Source organism: Pararge aegeria, chromosome 10 (assembly GCF_905163445.1).
Source record: "Pararge aegeria chromosome 10, ilParAegt1.1, whole genome shotgun sequence".
NCBI classification, from domain to species: Eukaryota; Metazoa; Arthropoda; class Insecta; order Lepidoptera; family Nymphalidae; genus Pararge; species Pararge aegeria.
Window position 1 is genome coordinate 16,220,285 of NC_053189.1, and position 24,309 is coordinate 16,244,593.

Genomic DNA, 24,309 nt, shown 5'->3' on the forward strand with positions numbered 1-24,309 from the left:
GCACAAAACGCTTGCGAGCTTTAATAGAATTCGTAATTGATTTGTATTCGATTGCGTAGTTTAAAAGATCTAAGAGTATACTAACTACTTCATTTTTCTATGAAACGATAACAATATTCTTTACCAGTACCTTTCTCCAATACTACAACTTTGAACTATTACTTAAATTTAGTGGTAGGTGATTACTTTTAATTTTGGTTAAGGAAATTTGGACAAAATACAGAATATGCCAACAATATTTACATGACTGTGTGAGGAGCCTAAAATTAGGTATCAACAGTAATTCGGCATACTATATTGATAGTCTTATGTTTACTACACTGATGTAATAAGATGTAATGGATGGCAGGTGTTATACAAAAATTTCTAAAAATTCTCACCAGTTATCTATACATATATGGAAATTTAAATCATTTCAATTTGAATCATATATCATCTTAGCATAACTGATAATCTAAAGTAACACACGACATAATTTCTTAGTTAATATGAGCGTTCAATTCACTGTCGTTAAATTTCCATGTAATTATTCTAGCTAATATTAATTGTAACTTTCAATGTGCAATCATTATGACATTCCCGTGTCTTGTTTACAAAAAATGAATAATAATTAATATGAAAAAAAAAAATTGTAATGAGCATTGAAACTTCAGTTAAAAAAATTTCAATTTTATTGTGAAAAAAATGAGATTATGAGGCGTGCACTTTTGGATTTTCCAAATTTTTTTCCCTGCATCTATCAGCTTATGCAGATTCCACAATTTCGAGCGAACAGTTAAAATAATTAGAAGTAATGGTACGTAGCTATTATTTAGTTTTTTTTTTTTTGTATGCAAATAAATATATTAAATTAATCTAGAATCTTGCACAATTTTATGTATTAGTACAGTTATGAACAATTCACTAAATAATTTAACATAAATCTATTTTATGAGTTGCCCTTTGGAATTTCCTGGGGAAAATTTGAATATCGTGAGTAGGAAAATGTCAAAATGACAGGTTTTTAAAATAAAGTATAATAACAAGTACTTATGAAAACCAAGCTATTTCAAAAATGTGTCAGTCTGTTTGCTTGTTCGGCTAATCTCCAAAACAGCTAGACTTATTTTGGCAGTTCTATCACTGGCATAAAGCTGATGTCATACCTATATGCCCTATAGGTATGACATCAGATTTTGATTTATTCTAAACCGATACAAAGGACGGACGAAGTATACAGTATTAATGTTATCAACTAGCACTGGGTATGGAGTCTTACAGAAGAAGCATCGATTGAATCTCGTTTGCTGATCTGTAGTTTTAATTCTTTTAGATTTCATTTAGTTCAGACGTTTGCGCTGAATCGAAGTCAATTTCTTATTAAGTTAGTGGGTTACTATTATATTTTACAAAGAATGTACCTACACACTTTTGTTGTTACACGGGAATAGTATAAATTTTCAATACCGAACTGATTGTGAAATTTAGAAATTCAACTGGGTACCCATTGATACTTCTGCAATTACACTAACCGGGATAAATCCCGATTCCTGACTAACTAATGTGATTCCTGATGCTTATGGACTTAACTATCAGTCTTTCACTTCTGATAAGCTTTTTATACAAACTTTCTTCTGTTAATCTACAAAATGTCGCCGCGTCGACTCACATACCTGTGGGGTATACTTTTTAATTGGCTCTCATGGGCTAAACTCAACAAGGAAGCACCAATAACACTTCCTTTTTTTTGGATGGGATTGTATTTGGGATATGTATTAAAATCAAACTAATTTTAGAATAAACAAACATAAGTTTTTCTCAATATATTTCAAAGATCAAAATACATTTCTTACAACTTGTAACAGTTCAATCATACCAAATTACAATTTAGGTAAAATGTCACTTAAAAAAATACAAAACGTTGCAAATTATACTATGACAGCTTAGAGCTAAAACAATTGCAATTACAGTCCAAAAGGTAAAATTAAAACACTGCAGCTTCTGAGGTTTTGGGCCTCTTACAAAAAAACAATCTGTCAGCGCAATAATTTTAGAATGGCTGAATTAAAATGAACACAATGTCTAGCGAAATAAAGATGTCTATGTCTCATTATGAACCAAAAAATTAAATCTTAATTCTAATCATATTTAAATCTCCTTAATTCTAAAAATATGTCTAATTCTTATAGCTAGTGTTACTTAGTCCGGATCACCAGTTTTGAGAAGTCACTCCACTGTCAAAGAGTCCACATCACTACCTTTATAGAAAACTATGTTTACCAATTGGCCGATTTATGTTACAATGTTGATATTGTGTCCGGTGTCAAATGCAGTGAGAATGTTGTAGCCTGTAGTTAACCTGTTAATAAAAACATGGTTGTTTTAAAAAATATATTGATGAAATTACTAACAAATATTCTTTAATCTTTGATCTATCTAGCCCTGGCAAAAATAAGGAAAAGTAGATATTGCACTAATTTTAAATATGTTCATTTTGTAGTGATATATATTGACAACCAGAAAACAAAGACTTGAACTAAAAAAGGAAAGAAGGTGGTACTTTGTAAGGGATTTGTGTACATATTAATTTTCTACAATAAACTCTACTCCTAGATAATTTTTACAAACCATCTTGGCTACTGTTTAAAATTCAAGCTTATGTCATGATCATCATATTGGGTTTTTTTTTGCTTCCACTCTGAGGAATGACTAAGTATTTAGCAGGGACAATATAAATTATTCTTCTGTGTTTAAGTGTTTTGATTTTTTGTTGTTCACTTGAGTTTGAAAAAGTGCATTTCACTGATATTTTTAACAAGAAAGATACATATTTACTTGATGAATAGTAATTTGCCCAATGTAATTGCTGGTATTATGAATAATTTATCTAATTACCTTAATTAAACTGGTGCTCCTGGTCCACCTTTTTTACCAATGAGCGATTTGTGAATGTGTGGGATGACACCACCTCCGGCAATGGTGGCTTTGATCAGGCTGTCAAGCTCCTCATCTCCTCTGATGGCCAGCTGAAGATGCCTTGGTGTGATGCGTTTTACTTTGAGATCTTTGGATGCATTTCCCGCCAACTCCAAAACCTACAAATCAAATTACATTTAAGCTCCATACACACAAATCAATATAACAGACTATACTGCATGTCAATAATAACGCACATATTGTAGAATTGAATTTGTGCTGGCCAGACTTAAATTCGTCATTGTACAATTATTAACTTTGGGGCTTTGTGATTTGCGATATTCATACATAATGCATTATCGAGTGGAGTAAATCTAATTTTGGTAACTTCAGGCTTGATTCAGCTGAGAAGCATTCATTACATTATAATCTTTAATAAGAAACTTCACAGTAATTATTTGTTATCGTATTCCCGCCAAAATTTTAGGCTGTAAAATATGTATACGAATACTTTAAAACCAGTTACAACGTATTTTATTACATGTTAGAACTAGTTAACAAAGTAAGAACACTACGCAGATAGTTTTCTAACAATTAAACTGTAAATAAATCGAATTCCCGCCAAATTTTATAATACATTTGCTAAGCTGACAATGCGATAAAAATATTCACAAAACCGGGGTAAAACATCAACATAATGTATTGATACAAATAATGTGTTAGTATCAACGTAATTTTCTAAGCAACACTAGCTATTTCGTATTATAATTACACTGGAGCGCCGCCATATTGACAAAGGCGTCACTTACCTCGGCGGTAAGATATTCGAGAATAGCTGCGGAATACACAGCCGCTGTAGCCCCAACACGTCCATGGCTTGTCGTCCTATTTTTTAGATGCCTGTGGATTCTTCCTACTGGGAACTGAAAATTTTAACGAAATACAATGTTCGGACATTCATTGATTATTTCCACTGACACAGCGCCCCGCCGCCATACCAGAGGTCATGCGTATTATTCAATATTAGGAATTAAATTTATCTTATGATTGCACCACTAATTTACAGTTCTAAATTCATGAAGTAAATTATGAAACCTAATCAACATACCTGCAATCCCGCCCGAGCTGACCTGGATACCGCTTTCGCCTTGGCTTTGCCCGAATCTTTACCCGCTTTACCACCAGCCTAAAATGGTTAAAAATCCGATTAATTTTCATCGTACGAAGCTGAAACTTCGCCAGGATGTAGGTAATACTGTTTTCCGCTAAAATACACAGTCAAAACTTCACAACACTAATTATTTTTCACGAAATCTTGTAAAACTCACCATTTTGAAACGTGTAACACACTATCACCACTACTGAACAACCAATACAGGAAAGGCGCCAAGCCAAATCGACAAGAAAAGATGGCTGCGCAACTCTGCTCAGTACACTTAGGACAGGCTGGCCAACTGTTCAACCGGAAATGTCGCACAAACAACCATGAAGCTACCCAATGAGAATAGTTCAAAATGGCGGGTTATCGCAGTGCTGCCAAGCCATGTAGTGGGGAAAATCTAAACTATTTTTTTTTCTCTTATATATTACTGCACTGGATTCATGTTTTTTTGATTTGTGAACAGATTAAATAAAATTGTAATACAGGTGCTGATACACAGTGCATTTAACCTGCGCTAATTAAGACTTATCCACACAGGTCACATATGCTGCCGTCCTTTAGCTAGTGTCGTGTACTTAAGCTACAAAAACCAAATTTCGAGATATGATCGAAAAAGATCGAAATTGCTGAAAATTCAACCGTACCGACGTTTTAGGTTAGCAATTGTTGCAAAAGGGACGGTAACTACCACAATTGAAGGAGCAAGCACAGTCTGAAAGTAGGTAGTCTTTTATTTTGGTAAAACTGCCGGTATCAACCGATAGACGTCCACTGCTGGACATAGGGTATTTTGTAGGGAGTTCCAAATTGCATGGGTTAGTGCCGCTTGGATCCAGCTGCTACCTGCGACGCGCTTAATATCGTCTGTTCAACTCGTTGGGGGTCGACCAACTCTGCTCTTACGAGTGCGGGGCTGCCATTCCAGCACCTTGGGACCCCAACGTCCAATCTTTCTCCGATCTATGTGCCCCGCCCATTGCCACTTCAGCTTCGCGACTCGTTGAGCCACGTCGGTAACTCTGGTACTTCTACGAATCTCCACATTTATGATTTCTTTTCACTTAGAGATACTCCGAGCTCTCTCTTCATCGCCCGCTGAGTGACTCTGAGCCTTCTTATAAGGCCTATAGTTAGCAACCATGTTTCTGAACCATAAGCATCACTGGCAAAACGCACTGTTCGAAGACTGGTTTTTAGGCACTGAGGCATTTTTAATAAAAATATGTCTCGAAGTTTCCCGAACGCTGCCCATCCGAGTTTGATTTGGAAGGCGAAACTGACGGTAGTAATACTTAAACTATTTTCAAAGCGTTACGTTCGAAACAACATCAAACAGATATAAATAAATATAAATATAATTAGAATGAAACAGAACAAAAACGAGCAGAATAGATTAGAATAGACTAGAATGGAATAGAATAGAACAGAACAGAACAGAACCGAATAGACTAGAAAAGCCCCAACAGAATGGAGTAAAATAGATATAAGTTAATGATTTTACAAAACAAGGGCAATTTGCAATGACGGTCGTGGAATTTAATAAGACACAAGGATGACTTACACGATTTGGAAGGTTATTTATGTATGTATGAAAAAAAACGGACCCATTATACTGACCTGTGGCACACCTCTTTCAATGATTTAAAATTCGGACCTATATATGTTTTCTAATTTAAGTAGAAGTCATTTACAGTCTACGAAGTGAAATGTCAATGTCTCTATAGTCATGTCTAGAAATAATGCTGTTACATGTACTTTATCTTTTAAGCTTTCAGTTATTATACGTTATAAGATGAAAACATGCTATTGTTGTTGAGCTTCCATCACCAAACTGTTCTTTTACTAATATTGGGGTAACTTATTATTTAGTTTTACAATAACTCAGTCTTGAAGTATTATTACTAGTGCCACTTGTTACTGGCAGTGTCATTAATTGTGGTAGTTGTTTTTAAGAACACCTGTTTTTGGACAGGTATAATACGGTCAGTAATAATCACTTGTCATAATAGTGGCTGAAGCCCACCGATACATATTGGAGAGGCATGGTGGGTCTATGCTTTAAACCCGTCTTGCCTATGAGACGAGGCCTGTACCCAGCAGTGGGACGTTAATTATAGGATGATGATAAGCGGTGATAGCCTAGTTAACATTTCGACCTTGATTAGAATTTTTGTTTGCCTGTCTGTTTCTCTGGGTAATCTCCAACACGGCTAGATTCAAGGATTAACTAGATCAAGTATGGGGATACATAAAGCAGCGAAAAGAAATACACTCTTTGTATAACTAGTTTATTGTAGGATACATTTTTGGTTTTAAATCACAGCATAATAGGTATGTTACATAGCATTACGTTAATAGTAAAGTGGCTTTTACTACACACTACTATTACAAATCATCAATCTGTATTTTAAAACACGTTTAAATATTAAGTATTAATATTATTCATGTCAAATTATACTATTCCTCTTTCTTGGTATTTCCGTCTTCGTCAACAAGCTCGTCACAACGATCTTCCAGTTCATACTGTAACAACATAATAAACATATTAATTCAACCGATTCAAAATACTGATCCGCACAATTATAAGGCTATTGCTGATTTAAACAAAACACGGTTTTAATTACTATTCAGACAGATGGCGTTAGTAGTATTAAAACATCAAAATGCTTCATTAGTTCGGTTCGTTCTGACAGATGGCGTTAGTAGTAAAATAAAAAGATTGCTACTAGCTTTTTAAATTTCTTTGTAAAATAGAATTAATGTTAGATATAAACATCTATACATGATTTTTTTGAATTACCATGCTAAATTTTAAATGAAGAAGTGCACGTCACTGTATAAAGGTTAGGCCGCTAGAAGAACCCTTTATACTGTACAAGGCTCAAGTGAAAAGTAATAATGAAGTTCTTTTGTAAAGTTTAGCGTATTGTTAGCGGTTGGCGACCACATTGTTATGACCTGAGTGCCAATTGTACGATTTTCTACCGCTCTTTCGATACCAAAAAAAACATGTAGTTAACTTTCACGTGGTCGAATGAGTAAACTCAGTATAATTGTTTTTTACGTACTTCTTCCAGCTGCAAGCACTTGCCCCACTCGGCGAGGGTGATGCGGTGGTCGTTGTCTTCGTCGCAGCGGTTGAGGAAAGGCGCGATGCAATGCTCCAGGGCCATCAGTGGTGCCCGGATCGGGAACAACTCGTGACGTGACACAAATCTGTAGTAGAACAGAGCAGGTATACTGACCACTATTGTTTACACACTGGACTGGTTGTTTGTATAAATGTATGGACAATTAATAAAAGCTTACATTTTGTAACCTTGGAACTTATAATACCGATATAGGTTTTTATAATTAGAATTTAGTTAATTGGACACTTGTATTATACTAACAGTGCTAAAACGGTGTAATTCTATTTTAGTCAAAACTTTGAACGACAGAAATCTTTTGTCGATCGAAAAAAAGTCTAGCACATCGCATGAATCTCACAAGTAATACATATTAAACATATTATATTAAATAAAATTGTTTAGTGCGATTGCCAAGTCAATATATTTTATTTATATATTGTTATTTTCGCTATAAGATGTATTTAGGTTAGCTTTCTTATTTTATTTTCTTCTTATGGTATTACATGGATTACACTACCACTTTTTACGGTAGAACAACTGAGTTGCGTGATTTTAAAATGTTATTTTTGATGGCATAGGTATAATTTATTTTTGAAGATAGTCCTCCTTGTTTACCGGTATAATATTACTGCAAATTTAACTTTTAGTGGCATCATAAAGTTATTTATGCGTCTGTTGAATCTAGAAAAGTGAAACTAAATTAAGTAGGTACAAAATATTTTAGATTTTCCTTTATTAATACACTAAATACTAATTGTATTCTAAGTTTAAAGCTCCTATGTCTTATAGAAGTGCCTTAGAGGATTGATGATCGGTAAGTTAGTCAGTCAGTGAGTGACACAAGTAAGAAATTTAGATTCGTTATAATTCTTAACTTATTAGATTAAATTGAATGAAATTTGAAATTACCCGTAATTATACAATGACTGCTTCGTTACTGAAAAGTTAGGCATTGAGTTTTATCCACAAAGAAAATGGCCAGAACTGCTTTGAGAAAAGGATAGGGCACCATAGGTCCCCTTTAAAACTTCGATTAGTGATTAGACTAGCTTGTGTTCTGGGCTGACTGCTATTCAGATTTATGACATGAAGGGACGACCGTAACGCTCGCTCGCTTTTTTGCTCGAATTAGTGGGGGTACTACTTTGCAAGGTTTTATATGTTTATAAGCGATGTTTTCCTGACCATTAGGTGGGCTATCTGCTTGATCCGTTAATTTACTCAGTTAAAAAAAGCTGTGCTGCTGTTACCTGTCGTTGTCGTGGGCGTCGAGGTCACACCACTTCCAGATGGCGGCGTTGGTCCAGCGGCGCGTGAGGTTGGACTCTGCCTCGCGCTCCATACGCAGGTAGTGCGGCGTGAGCTCACGACGCTCAGCCATGTCGCGCATGATGTTGAACAACCAGTCACGCATGCGCCGCGGGAAGTCGGCCATCTCGTTCTCGTTGCACTCCTGCGGGTAAATAATATAATATAAAGGCATTGGCGTGCAATGGGTTCCTTACCAGGGTATGCATACTGCAGGGAAATTGAATATAACGGCTGATTCTCCTCCTATACGGGTTATATATCAATATTAGGGTAGCCAGTGCTTTTCGATAAAGGTTAGGCCGCCAGGAAAAGTAATAATGAAGTCGACTTTACCATGTACCGGCCATTGAATTAACAACATACAGAATCCTCATTCAGCCAGTATTGTATGCAGTGCATTGTGTCGAAAAACAGTGAAAACACCCCGCGCACTTCTCACTTTACACTTCCGCCCCTTAGTTACGCCCATGCAGTGGAGTTATAGAAAAAATTTAGGGTTGGCAGATAGGGTACATGCAAATGGAGTTTGGTGTACGTACAGGCATCTCCCTGCAGGCACCGTAGTAGTCTATTTGCACGTGGCTGTACTCGGGCCCCTGGCACAGCTCCGAGTTGTCGAGGCAAAGGCACCGTTGTCTGTACACCTCGCAGTCAGATGACCAGGTCTCGTTGGTGTGTGTGCAAACCTATGGATCAAACGAAACCAAATTAGAAGAGGTTGGTATATTAAAGGCCCACTAAAGGGCAAAGGTCTCCTCTCTCATAGGAGGAGCCTGTAAACGTGAAAGGGTTACGCAGACCTATTCAATTATTGTGGTAGCAGGAAGGTACAAATTCTTTCGCGGTGTTTATATCTATTTTCTAAGTGTTTATGTATATTATTCATAAAAATATTTATCAGTCATAACATAACACAAGCTACGCTAACTTTGGGGCTGGATGGCGATGTGTGCGTTGTCGTAGTATATAAATTATTTATTTATTTATAACCTCTCCTTTCTGTAAGTCGGTTAATAATGACAGTTTATTACAAAATTAATATTAATTTTTATGCGCTACGCTTACTTTGGGACTAGATGGCGATGTGTGTATTGTCGTAGTATATTTATTTATAATTTTTTTATTTATTGGTATAAATCAAACTTAAATACTAGTTAACTAGTATATTGGTTTTTTTTTGGTATAAGTTCAGTGTAATAAGTAAATTCAATGCCCTATTTCTAGTGTCTTGTCTCGTTATGAAAACTTCTGGTCACATCTCTTTTACGTCAAGCGAAGTTGTTTTGTCAGTTCATGAATTGATTACTGCTTATGTTGTACCTTTCGGCGGGAGTCGGTTTCGTAGGGGCACTCCTTGATGCAGTTGCAAACGGCGTCGCCGTGTTCATCGATTTCGCAAACGCGACCTGCGCTGCAGTGTACCTTCAGGCAAGGATCTGCAGCAAAAAAAAAATACTCTTTAAGAAAAACTGGAATTAGCTGTCATAATACAGTATTTATAAATTAGCAAAATATATAAAAAATATATAAATACTTGTCTGTCTTAACACTCACGACGTTCGTAATTCCTTGGTGTGTAAAAATTTGCGAAAAATTTAAAAAAACGGGTCCCCCGTTTTTTTAAATAACGTTTTTTAAATTTGTGATATCGACACGTTTTTTTTAATAACGTTCTTTCTAAAGATCGTTGTGATAATTTTTTGATATGGCAAATTAGTTATAACAAAAACAATATACTACGTCGTTTTAATCTTGTAAATAATATAAATGCAAAAAATAACTTAAGTAAGCCAAATCATTTTTTTTTTACCCAAAATTCTCATTTAATTTTCAATGGTTGTCCATCCCTGGCCTTCAGGTACACTGAGATGGGTAGGTGTCAATTGTCCTTGTATTGAGTAGGTAGGTACTTACCATCGAGAAAAACTTCATTGCCATCTTCTTCGTCGGGAATTTCGTTCATCAACTCATTGATGCGAGCTCTCTCGGCTTCCTGAATATATGAAAAAATATATTATAAAGCGGCATTTTTTTTTAACTTATATGTGAGAGCTTTTGCAAAACCACTGCAGATCAGCCCTATCGTAACCATGTATACATGAATCTAATTATTGCTATCCATACTACTACGTGTGTATTTTCGTAGTATATTTATTATTATACTGCAATAGCAGATTTGGGTCTTCAAATCCTGCATACCGCTTGCGCCACTACTGCCATTATTTGGTTGGAAACGTCACCTGGAAACGTTTCTCGTCGAGACGCTCAGCCATGCCCAACTCGACGTGCTCCGCTTCAGCATCCTCCCGTTGCACGTGCGCTGCTGGGGGAAACAGTCGCGCCGCTGCCAGCATCGCTGGCTCCGTCGTGGTGGTGGTACGCAGCCGACGGTGCCGCCGCCGCTTCTGAACACAAAAATTCGTCATCTCAGAATAAGAAGGAGGTCTGATACCCGCAGGGTGATTACGTATCTCGCGACAGGCTTGCGACAGGCGTTAATCTTGCAATCACTGCTGTCAAACGTCACTTTTGTTTATTTATTGTATGGAAAAGGCCCCTGTTAGGCGGGGATTTGATCGGGGGATATTTTTTTTGTCTCCTGCCTATGCGATCCGTTCTGGCGTAGTGTTGAGCGCTGTGTCCATGATCCTCGGGTTCGATACCCAGTACGGGCAAATTGCGAATTTATAATTTCTGAATTTTCTCTGCTAGATTAGGGTGATAACCATGGCTACCACCTGCTCAATTTGCGGCTAGATGGCGATGGTGTATTGCCTATTTATTATTTATTTATTTATTACTAGCGTACGCTAGTAATATGCTATTATGTATTTGCTTTATTTTATTTAAACAATAAACTTCATCATTATTTTTTTTATTTAAGTCTCATAATATATTAAATCATTTATTTCTCTCCGTATTCATTCTCTTCTATTCTCTTCTCGAGCGAGTGAAGATAATTATCTATACCCATGTACACCCAACAATAGAATATCATCATAGAAAATAAAAGCTGTATTTGACAGTTCAAAAATAGGAGTGCTCCGATCGTCACCAAACTTTACAGGATTACTCGCCAGGTCAGTCCGGAGATTCCCTGAAACTTTCATTGAAATCGGTCCAGCCGTTTCGGAGCCTATACGGAACATACCCACACACTTTCTCTTTTATATATATAGATTTTTAGTCCTGTAGGCTGTACCTGAATTCAAATGTATAAAAAATAAAAAGAGAGCCTTACCAATGCCTCCGTGGAGCACACTGCCGCGACCAGTAAGGTCAGCAACAGCAGTTTACTCTTCATTGTGATTTAAATCTGTAAAGAATAATAAAATTAGGTAACATCCTAGTTTGGCGATCTCTCCAGTGGTGGAGTGGAGAGTGCTGTGTCTTAGTAAGAGGTCTCCGGTTCGATCGAAGAGAGGCGCTGTTAGCTAATTTATAACTTCTGAATTTTGTCTGGTGTGGCTGGTTATGTGGGAAAGCTTGGGCCGGTTGATCTGTCCCCTCGTCGGGAGCAGGGGGACATACAGCAATTTTTATTCCTATTTGTCCCCTACGACTGCTAGCATTGGTAGGAAACAATTATACCCCGGGGGAAAGGATATAAATTAATCTTTTCCTTCAACTTTATCAATTCCCAGCATTGGCGCACCAGTGGAATAAACGGGGGAAAACTTCTATTCCATGTTTCCGTGGCTGACAAGGATAAAATGAACCGAATTTTACACCCGAAGTTTACCCCCGTTTATACTGCCATCCCAGCATACTGGGGGACAGATAGGAATAATCCGTATTTACCACACTAACGACAAAGACGTGCCGCCAAGCGCTCCAGTGCGATGGCGCATTAAAACCCACTAGGGGCTTGGGTTTAAAAATTCAAAAATTCAAAATTTATTTATTTCAAGTAGGCCTAATATAAGCACTTTTGGAACGACCTCCGACCCTTGGGCAGGACGGAGGTTTTGTGGCCTCTAAAGGGGTATACCCAAACTAAAAACCACCACCGCGCGGCAGCATGTCCCCCTTGTTGGCTTTGTTAGACGGAACACGCTGTATACCTCCCGGACGTTTACCAACCACCCCAATATGGTTGGCAACCCTACCTATGGGACACTCGTTTCTATCCCATCTTACAGCCCTATAAATGAGGTCTTTGCCCCGCGCCGTACGTACCTTCATGAACAATAAACACTGCATAGTCTAAGAGTCGGTGAACGATTTGATTTCATTGTGAAATATTTATAAAATCGGGGTTAAACTAAAGTGTTTAAATATGAGTACGTATGTGTGAGCTCCAAAAGATGTAGGTTATTTGTTTTTAAACAACCGCGGATGCACCAATATTAAATAATCTACTAACTGTTTTGCCGCTGTCGAAGACTTGCTTATAACGTTCCATGGCCAAGTAATATCATTGTTTAGCGATTCGCCTTTTTATATTTTCCTAAGACTTTTGTTTATGATTGTTAGTGAGATAACTTTAAACGAGCTTCTTTTTACTAACGGAAATGTAATGCTTTTGTGTAATTGTAAACCAATAATAAATTGTTATTATTTGCAAATGGGATTGTTTATTATTAGTAACTTTTCCCAAACTTATAATTTATTGATTAGTATAAAAATTGGTGGTTTAGTATAAGTAATTTAAAACGTCCAATTGAAAATCAGATGCCGATTTTTAACTTCTTGAAAATAATAACAATTGAGGCACGGTAGTGTTGCCCAAATGCAAGAACAAGACGAGACTTAGCCAGTCTTGGTCTTGGTCTTGCGCCAATACACCTGGTCTTGGTCTTGGTCTTGGTCTTGCGCTCCCAGTCTTGGTCTTGGTCTTGGTCTTGCAGCAAGAGTCTTGCAAGTCTTGCAATTACCTATTAGTCTATTACTATTTATTAAAGTTTACTTTAAATCTTAGAAAAACGTATTAGAATTGGAACATTGTGAGCTTGAATTAACATAGCCATAGTAAAGATCAAGCAGATTAATAAATAACTGAAGATTTGATAAGAAATTCGAAAAATCAACTGACCTATATGTCGTTTTCCATGGAAGTAACTGTTTCTTAATAAACATTTATGATTTATAAGCTTACATTTGCTAAAACAACTTGTAAAAACTTAAGAAATATAATGACTAAATGTACAATAATAGTACCTAAGTAATTAGTTTAAAACCATATAAGTAATCAATATTATAATTACTTACTAGAATGAATTATTATGACATCTACTACCTATCCTCACCATTTTATCCTAATCATAATACTACTTGCGTGATCAGTATAATGTATTCATTTTCATTCTAAGCACTCTGAAACTTATTTCTTCTTTGGAACACCTGTAGGTACTCTTAAAATTCGAAATTATTTTGCATGAATAGTGTCAAATGTTATGATTTCGGCGCGGGGGCAACGATTGTTTTAGATTTCAAAAGAAGCCGCCGGCGCGTGTATCATAACCATGTACTTCCGAAAAGCGGCAAATTTCTTTGAGAAGTAAGTACAAAACCTTTGATGCCGCATTATCAAAGTGCCGATGGTTAAAACATAACTATGCATGCACTCAGTTTGATTTTAATAGATATTTTTTTATTCGCTATGTTTATGGTATTAGTCGTAATGCGCATAGGTCCAGTTTTTCATATTCTTTGATATAGTTTTTTGCGTCTCATAGAATTCCTAAGCGTACCTACCTACCTATACACCGAACTGTTACACCTAACTACTCCGTGAAATAGCGCTAAGTCCTAGCTGCAAGACGCAAGAGTCTTGCAGGCTATGTCTTGTTCTTGCTCAAGTCTTGCACGGTCAGTCTTGGTCTTGGTCTTGCTAAAAATACGCGGTCTTGTTCTTGGTCTTGGTCTTGCAAAAACGCAAGAACAAGACCAAGACTGCAAGACCAAGACTGAATTTGGGCAACACTAAGGCACGGATCGCGAGTGAAAATTTGGTTATCTTTTATCGTACTTCTTTGCCGTGCGCAATCGTTCACCGGCTCTCAGGCTATACATAAAATAGACGTCATATTACTCTACAGTGTACTCGGTATTTTATCGTCATATATGTTAGTTGCGCGTCGTCTGTATTGTGATTATTCTTTTTCATAACATATCCAAATGGTTAGGATAATAAGGTTTCTCATCAACATCTTGAAAGATAATATATCGTCATCATCACTAGCCCACTTCACGGGTCTTCTCTCAGAATGAGAAGGGTTTAGGTCGTATAGTCCGCCTTGCATGCCAAGTACGGATAAATAGACTTCACGCACCATTGAGAAAATTATGGAGAACTCTCAGGCATGCAGTTTTTCTCACGATGTTTTCCTTCGCTATTTAAGCAAGTGATATTTTAATTGAAAAACACGAACTCGGCCTTCCCGAAAAAGAAGCCGATACCTTACCCCCTATTTATAGCTTATCACCACTATGCCAGAATATGAAGATATAGATATGACAGTGTTTACACATATATGTATTTTATGTGAGTGGTGACGGCAGATCAGTCCAGTGGTGGCCACCCCTCCTCTTCTCTCAGGTGTCGTAACTCCGAGGGAATAAGTGAAAATAACGGAGATTGGGCAGCAGCGTCCTCTGTGCTACTACTGTATTGCCATCACCAACCCCACCAATGCTAAGCACGGCAATAAAGACTTAACGGATGACTAATTGTAAATACATATCCAAAAAAATTATAGCGATTTTATCGCCAGGAATTGCGTAGGCGCATCGGTTATGTAAACATGAAGTCATTTTAGAGTTGGGCATGGATCGGTATTTTGCAACATTATTTTCAACATCATAATTACCAGCGTTTTAGACTCTTCGGAGCAAAGGACTCATAGGACAAAGAAGTTAAGTCATAGACCCACTACGCCGCTACAATGTGGATTTGTGGGCTTTTGTCGATAGTAATTATCGCTTATTGGTGTTCTGAAAGGTACGGGGGTTGCCAACGGCTACTTAAATGTAGCTGTTGGCAACCCGCGGAAAAATTGTTAAGTAACAATTCATTAACAATTACTTATTCATTGTAAAGTCAACATCTCCTGAGGATATTCCGGTTTCGGAGCGAAACGTGCGTAGAGGGTTTATTGCCGTCTGCCGAAGATCTGTTTGGTGTGGGTTATAAGGATTGAAAAAATTATAAATTACACTACACAGATTCTCTTTTCGCGGAGTATATCAAATTAAGCTTAATTTTCATAATATATTATGGATTTCCGCAAAGTAACGCCTGCTTCTATTCAATATGTTATTGACGAGGTAATAAGAGCAGACACAGAAATTGCTGGAGTGTAGTTCGCTTACGGCTCAGTGAGACAAGTTAATCTATCTCGGACTTTTATCTTTACGCTTACTTAATTAAACACAAGCACGTAAATGCGTGTTCATTTCGCCAGGCATCGCCGTCGTAAACTTTGAGATACTTTATCTTCGAGTTCAAGTTTTCCCGATTGTCTTTGCAAAATACAATATTAATATATGAATATTAACTTAAATAATCAATGGCAAATACGTACCACAGCGACAGGTATTGCGTACTAAGCAGATAGGTAAAAGTAATTTGATACAACACATGTTTGAAAATTAATATCGAGAGATAGTTATAGGTTAATATTTATAGAGTCACGTAGCACGGTTGTTTTTGCGAAAATGAGTTCTGCAAGCATTCCGTTTCTTGGTAGGTGTCAGGAACCTGCATTCTATTAATGTATAATTACTTTAACATTTAAATAAAATTTTAAAATATTATTTTATTGTATTGGTACGTAAACTTATCTTATGCGTAGATTGTCGATGAGTTCATCATCACATATGGTCAAGATATTAAAATCTTTATAAACTGTAGACACTATTATTGTTTTACTTTGAAAACTGCCAGATCACAGATGTTGAATCATAGCTTTATTTTAAATTAGTTTGAAACCTATTATCGGCCCGATTTTGATGAAATATCTTAGCCGCGCATCACACTGAATTCAAAATTCAAATGAAAATTGGCATGACCTGAGTGCATACTACGAGGTACTTTTTATCCCGGAATTCACCACAGTTCCTTTGGCAGAGGGATTAAAGTGGTTAAAGATTTTACACGATAACCCTCACTATGATGTGTCGTGCCTTTTTATTGGCACGACACATCATAGACTTAAGCTATTTATAATTAAGTACAAAATTTTTAAGTTACTCCGTATGTAAGTCTGTTTGTGTTGTTCTGGTAAATAAACAAATTCTATTCTATTCTATTCTATTCTATTCTATTCAAATTAACAAACCGATTTATATTATTCAAAATTCAAAATTCAAAATTCATTTATTTCAAGTAGGCCTAATTAATAAGCACTTATGAAACGTCAAGTCAGTCCGTTTGTAGTGACTCTACCACCGGTTCAGAAGGCAGATTCCACTGAGAAGAGCCGGCAAGAAGATTGCTCTTTTCCAACATCATTTTAAAGTTTAACAATCTTTAGAATTTTTCTGTTTTGTGAGAGATGAGAGCGGAGTGGCCTGCTTCCAAGCAGCCTTGTCGTTAAGAAATTCATCAATCGTGTAGTAACCACGATTTGTTAAATGTGTTTTAATATATTGTTTAAACTTAGGTAAATGTAGATCTAACATTACCTTCGGTATCATGTTATAAAAGCATATACCCACCCCCACAAAGGATTTCTGTACTTTTCTCATACGATATTATTTTTGTACTGGATAGGTTGTTATATAAGTTTAGTTCTGCCTGAATTTCGTGCATATCTGATGAATGTTATGGTAGATTGAGGACAGAACTCCTCAATTGCGAGCAAGCAAATCTCTTACTAGGGTTTATTGAGGAAAGTTGTAGACTGTGCAGAAGTACGCTGCGTCTCGTAATTTGTGCTGGCACAGATAAATATAATGCACAGATTATTTTGATGATGTAATCAAATGGCATGGCACAGTTTACCAACAGAAACTGAATTCATTTTAATTAATTCAATTGACCGCTGGATTCCTAACGTCCAAGACCCATTTGCCTACTTTAGCATAACATCTGAACTCCTGGACATATAGAAAGCAATATTCACAATTGACTCTATCGCCGGGGTGCAACCCATTCGTTTCCATTGACCCAAATATGCCATGTGTAACACGGCTTCGTCTTCTTTATACACGCTACAAAACACTGTCTCAAGTCTTCACTTTTATACGACTTTATACAGGAGAATGGATGTTATAAATTAAGATTTTTGTTTTATGTATGTTCCAGCATAACACCGCCTACGATTTTTTTTATTCTCGAAATGAAACGCTCCCTTTTAAGTTTCATATACACAGATGAATCATGGTCAGTCTGGGTCATCTCAAGCAAACTATCTCTATGTCTAATTTTATCAAGATCGGTACAGTAGTTGAGATGAATAACAAGCATGCAAGCATATGTAACAAGCAAACGGACAAAATTTCGCATATATAGTAAAATAGAACCCGGGGCCTCCCATTTATAAGTCCTCAGCGGTCACTACTGCACCAGGGAGGTCGGCAAAAAGTAAGCAAGTAGTAAATAATAAGTACGTAGATAATTAATATTCAAAGACAGCTTTGATGATAATTTTATATTTTGTATGTACCTACCAAAGTATTTCACCCAATTGATAAGTTTAAAGTACTTTTAAGATATCGTTTTGTGGTCCATGAACTTTGACCCGTATTCTGAATACACACGGTTTCAAAATGTAATTATTGACAAAAATTTTGCTCCAGCACGGCTAGCGTAGACAGGACCGATATCCCCCCGATCATGTTGTATCCCCTGAAAAGGGATATTATTACACGTATATTATTTCCACTTGTGTGGCAATGTTTGGAGAGTTGATAAAGCTGTGGGGGAAGATAAGTTTTAATCCTTTCCTCGTGGAGAGAAATGTCTCCTGCCCAAGCTAGCCGAGCTGAGGGATGCTGCATATCAAACGTGATCAAATCTATTTATTTTGAAATATTTTGTGATTTTCTGATTTTATTTATTGAAGTTATACCTCTTATGGCGCGCTAGGGAAAAATGATGAGAGTACATTTTTACGATGCGCGCGCACACCGTTACAAACAACCGAACGGCTTCCGGTGATTTAATTTAATAGATTCAATTGTACAAAAATCTCAAATATTAATGTTCATTTCTTTAATTATGTTGATTTTTTTATGCGTGCGTTTGATAATGCGTTATAATAAAATTTTAAATGTATGACCTTTTTTCTATTCTTAGTGTAGCTTTTTCTAAACTAACGTAGAAAAAGACGAAAGACAAAATTTGTGAAAAGATTTTTATCTTGTTACGCCAAAGAAGTGTGACTTCTAACGCGAGTACATAAGTACACACATTTTTTATCATCTTCCTTGAAATGATTTGCACACTATTAATAATTTAGCTGAATGTTATGGCCTACTATGGTTTTCGAAAAATTTGATAATAATTATCCCTTTATACAAACATTCTGACAGACTATTTATTAATTCAATGACGAATACTTGTAATTCATTTAGCAATATGACCGAGCGTCGTTTTATGTGATTAGCAGAAGTACACAAAGCGCTCCTCACATGTGATACAGTTTCCGGCTTAGAAGCTATAAACCAGACGATCTAGATATGTGTACTTACTAAATAAATAAAAACAGTAGCAGAATAAAGCAAAGCACTATGAATGCACTTTTGGCCGGTTTGGGAGTGTGACACGTAGAGGGATTGTGCGTGTGATTGGGCTTGTGTTATGGGTACTAAGATAGCTGATGAATATTTTTTTTTTTTTATGAATGAAATACACATAAATACTTATAATATACAGATAAACACCCAGACACTGAAAAACATTCATGTTCATCACACAAACATTTTCCAGTTGTGGGAATCGAACCCACGACCTTGGACTCAGAAAGCAGGGTCGCTGCGCACTGCGCCACTAGGCCGTCAAGTTTATTATTTGATAGTAATAAAAAAATGGAAGTTGGTAGATTAATTATTTGTATGTCACAGTTTATTTTTAAAACAACGGATAAGAAGCGATAACCCGGAAGGCCAACCTCGATTCTAAACTAGCGGGTCTGTGCCGTGGCGAGCTTTACGACTTCTGAAAAGTTATACTTATTAAATAGCGCGACCGAGTTGCGTGCATAGAGGGTATGCAACAATGCTGAACTACTACGTAGTAGTTCATTACACTTTTTATATCAAGTTATGACTAGCATTTTGCGACAGAGCTCATCCGGGGAAGTACATCCAGTTGTTTAAATTTTTTGTCAGTGTTTTTGGGAGGCAGTCTCTTTGTGTAACTATGAATTGCACGCCACTGGGTGTAAAATAGGAAATACGGGAAAATTTAACGTATTAAATATAGCCCGCGGTCATAGTTGCTAGTAATGAAATATTAACTAGGTGACCTATTTACAGCGGCACTGATCCTGCGAAATTCGTTATAACATCGGTTATTCGCAGAGGACGGAAACCAGCTCTTATCATCTGGTGTCCGCCGATAGCAGCTTCGTTATGACCCCGCTGTCATACAAGTTACAACAACAGATAAAAACATAAAAAAATATAATATAAAATCAGCATATACTTCAGACCAAGATCATATTCGTGCTATAAGTATAATTCAGGCCCAGATCACAGAATTAAGAGCAAATAGAGCCCCAGCCCGGTAAATTCAGGCATTATTGCAGTGCATTGTTTCCAAAAACAATGAAAACGCCCCGCGCACTTCTCACTTTACATCCGCGGAATATTGTAAGCTCCCAAACGTTTTCCTTTTTCCACATTTTATGGAAAACGTTTAGAACTTTAGAGTTAAAATATCATTACTTTTAACTGTTAAATGGTAGTGACTATTAGGTTCACAGGAAACCACGCCCTTCACACGGGAACACAGCAATGCTTCTTGGCGCCAGAAATGAGCATTGCAGTAGTACTTCCTCGGACGAGCTCCGTCACAAACAGCTGCACTACTAGGTACAATGCCTGACGAGCATAATTCTGACTTTGGGCTTCGCGATCATAATTCACAGATTAGTGTTTTCACGGATCGCTTGATAAGTATACGATTTGCATGCATTTAGGCATGTAGTTATAAAGTCGTTTTCGAGTATCGTACACTGTAACGACAAAGCAAAATTAGCCCTAATGTTGTTGTTTTATGGTCGCAAATTATTTTATCTCGTTTTTAACTTTCCTTTTCTAGATACTCTTTCTAGATATTCTAAGGGGAGTGGTTTTTGATATTTCAAAATTAGTCGTGTACACGGTTTCTGTATGATTTAATTCTGCGGCCCAGATAATGCGTCCTGTACTTCCGTTATATCTACATAATTAAATAGAGCTTTATCCAAGTCCATAGAAGGTAGTTCGTATTTCATAAGAGGTCAGATATGTATCTAATATTTGACCTCTTCATCAATCATCAGCTATTTGCATCCCACTGCTGAGAACATGTACATGTGACTGTAATTATTTTAATATTAGAACTAAAAATAAACATGTAGTGCAGTTTACTAGGCTGCATAAAATTAGTAATTAATTTAAGGGTAATTGTATATCAATTTCTAACAAATTACCAGATGAAATCCTTGAGATTTCTCTCAATAAGTTCAAAGTTTATATAAAACGTAAGCTTATAGAAAAATCCTATTATAACATTAAGCATTACATGTATGATAAAAAAGCTTGAGTATGAATTGCTCTAACTTCATAGCTCAACATTAACTAGACTGTGAGATGGTGACTACAAAAAAAAACCTGGCTAAGTTTGTTGTGGGCTCTTCTTAGACAAGGGCGAGTTTGGAACCCTCCTGTTTTAAGTTAACGAATGCAGTTATCACCATCACCATCACTAGCATAAGTGTAATATGTTAATTGTATGAACGCTTCATAAATATCTGTCCTAAGGTCTACATGAATAAAACATTTTTGAATATTTTGAATTTCATGCTTAATGGTGTAAATTCTGTTGTACAGAAATTTCTAAACAAAATACTCTTTTGATGGCATTCCGGGTGCGGTGAGCGATGTGGATTAAGACGGATGTTCTATCCCTGGCATTCATAATTTCTGAATTTCCTCTGGTCTGGTTGGAGGCTTCTGCCGTGGTAGAAAAGAGAGAGATTTAGCGTTTCAGTACGATGTCGCGTAGAAAGCGGTTACGGGTATAGGTTTAATATAACTGCCATAGCTACGCCTCACAGGTAAGCCCGTTACCGTTTGACTGCAATCACATCTGCTGGTCAATGCAGTCTAAAATGGTAGCGGGCTAACCGGTAACGTCCTGCGACGTGCCGCCCTGTGCCCAGCAATTACCTCGGCAGCCCTTCAGAGTGGAACATAGCACTGCTGCTCGGCGTCAGCAGGGTTGCTTTGGACAAATTCAGTATTTTGTCACTCTCTGACACTTCAAAGTTGCCATCAGTTGAAGTGTGACAAAACATATGCATAGCTGTTCCGACTTTACGTCACGTTTATTTGTAAATCCTTGCGCATTTATTTGCAAAAACGCAATTAAAAATTGTTCGTGTTAGGCAAATAATACTTATATTTTAATTGAGATTAGGTACATCTAAAATCTAAATATATAGGTAAATAAAATTAAAATGTGTTTTATTTTGTAGTTTTGTAAAATAAAGGCCGTAAATCACCGATGTATGTATAATAAATTAAGTTGAATTTAATGAAACCAATTCCCGCTCTCCGAAAAGAGCAGAGCTCTGATTCCAGCAGAGGGTATTGTAGTCTGAGGAAATTGGTTGCTGACGATGGTAGAAATCGAGAAAGATTTTACGAAGGTATGGCGCATCATTGCTAAAAAACAAAAAAAAACATACACTTTGTTGTTTTGTTGAAGTAGATTCATTAAATGCCAATCCGTATACGATTACTGCTGAGTGTGAATAAGAGTACACTGAATCGTAAGCAAATACTTGAAACGTTTCATTTGAAAACAAATTAATATTAATATTTTAGTGTAGTGTTTCGAGAGTAAAATATTTACTTGTTTTTAGTTCCGCTTTTGTGTTTCATACTTAGTTCTTATTTTTTTTAACTTTATTTTATTTAATGCGAAGATTATCAATTTATTTATGATTTTTTAAGTGTTGTTAAAGAAATATTCTCGAAATAGTCGAAATAAAATGCGTGCAGGAACATAATCAGGAAATCGCTTAGTAACACCTCTTATTAAATTCCATAATTTTTTAATAAAAATATTTTTTTTAGTTAATGAAGTCGGTATCTGGGTTTCCAGTAAGTAGATTTGACGTTGGGAAATGCTGTTAAAACTATTTAACGAAAATAGATAATAATACAAAATGGCGTTGAAGAAAAACGCGTTAATTTATTTTAAATTCATTAGCTACCTTGGAATTCATTCACTACTCAAAAGAAATAGTAAGTAACTTCATCAAATTATCTTAATATAAAACTTTATAATTGAATGCAAAACAGCACAAATTCACCATAGGAACAGGAGGATTATCAACAGAGATAGACTAAATATTCATTAAAAAAAATTGTTTTGTGACAAGAAGCATCCTATATCGAGTGTCAGCGGTGCGGTGCGGCGGCGGTATTATTCAGCAGATAAAAATATTCGATTCGGTAGAAAATTAATTTGATTTTATGAGAATCCAAACTAAATGTTTAAATTTTTATCGAATGATTGGTGTAGTAAACTTCAATTATATTGCATATTACTTAGAGTTCTACAGTTATTATTATTTATAGTAAATTTAAAGCTCAGATTACCTTGCTTTGCATTTTTACTTGCACTCAGCGGAAATTGCATTGCAACATACCAAAAGTTATTTCACGAATTTACTTTATGCCGATACACACCGAAAATTATTACCTATATATGCAAGAGATATTGTAGGTTTTTATGAAATCAACCCCCATAATACTAAATCAGCCTGGAAGTTGAAACCAGTTTCAGATTGCAAAAAGTTAACGTCTTGGGTTTTAGCTGTGTCGTTAGAAACATTTTGATACTCAGTATTGAGTACAGAAATAAGCCCCCTTTTTTAAAGGCTGTTTCTTGCTGACATAGGATAAAATATATATTTTTTATTTAAATTGTATATTTTTTCTCTTTCAAAAGATAGCTTAATAAATAAACTCACCCGTATACGGCTCACTGCGATACGATGTCGGGGCTGCCTCACCAACGAAGCACACGCCGTCGACTGCGCCGGCGCATCTCAATAGTCTTGAAGTTCGACCCATTGGCTAGAATTCCGGACCGCTCCTGTTTTACTGACTACGTACATGATTAAAAGCTCCTCGACAGTGCAATTCAGTCAATGAATAACGAATATAAACGAACGGTCAATACACTAAACTTATGATATAGCTTTATAAGATGTAATTACCGGCTAAATTGATCTGTTAAAATTGTGTATTTGATTGCTGAGCAGAATTTTAGGTATTTTTTAGCACTAACGTTTTATACAGCAATTTTCAAACGAGCACCATTTTATTAATTATCCACTTTAACCTAGGTCGGCACGCATTTTTCCTAGGTGCTATAGGAATAGTCATTGATTTAAATACAGAGCTTTTTTGATTTTAACGAAAGTTTATAACACCAGGGCATAGACACAGTTAATATTTTTACAAGTTTGCGTAGGAATTACACAACATTTTTTGCCTTCAGTGTTCTACTACGGAATAACAAGACTACTACCCGTTTTCACTACACCTAGGTTCACCAATACTTATCCCCCAAATCTGATAAGTATGGTAAAAGGCTGGTGTTTGCCTAGGAATCTCCTTAAATTAAAGTTACCACTTTTT

General features: G+C 36.3%; 2 protein-coding genes across 2 annotated transcripts; both read right to left on the reverse strand.

The window, feature by feature from the left end:
- Positions 1-1,769: 1,769 nt before the first annotated feature.
- Positions 1,770-4,376, reverse strand: LOC120626987 (histone H2A.V). The gene is made up of 5 exons (XM_039894823.1): positions 4,224-4,376; positions 4,004-4,081; positions 3,705-3,818; positions 2,875-3,074; positions 1,770-2,338 (listed from the first exon to the last, which is right to left on the reverse strand). The coding sequence occupies exons 1-4, from the start codon at positions 4,224-4,226 to the stop codon at positions 2,880-2,882; spliced, it is 390 nt and encodes a 129-aa protein (XP_039750757.1). The 5' UTR covers positions 4,227-4,376; the 3' UTR covers positions 1,770-2,338; positions 2,875-2,879.
- Positions 4,377-6,475: 2,099 nt separating this feature from the next.
- On the reverse strand, positions 6,476-23,730 carry LOC120627096 (SPARC). Its single transcript, XM_039894943.1, has 9 exons — positions 23,637-23,730; positions 11,741-11,815; positions 10,740-10,904; positions 10,414-10,492; positions 9,820-9,935; positions 9,039-9,185; positions 8,439-8,641; positions 7,126-7,273; positions 6,476-6,580 (listed from the first exon to the last, which is right to left on the reverse strand). The coding sequence occupies exons 2-9, from the start codon at positions 11,801-11,803 to the stop codon at positions 6,515-6,517; spliced, it is 987 nt and encodes a 328-aa protein (XP_039750877.1). The 5' UTR covers positions 11,804-11,815; positions 23,637-23,730; the 3' UTR covers positions 6,476-6,514.
- Between the last annotated feature and the right edge of the window lie 579 nt (positions 23,731-24,309).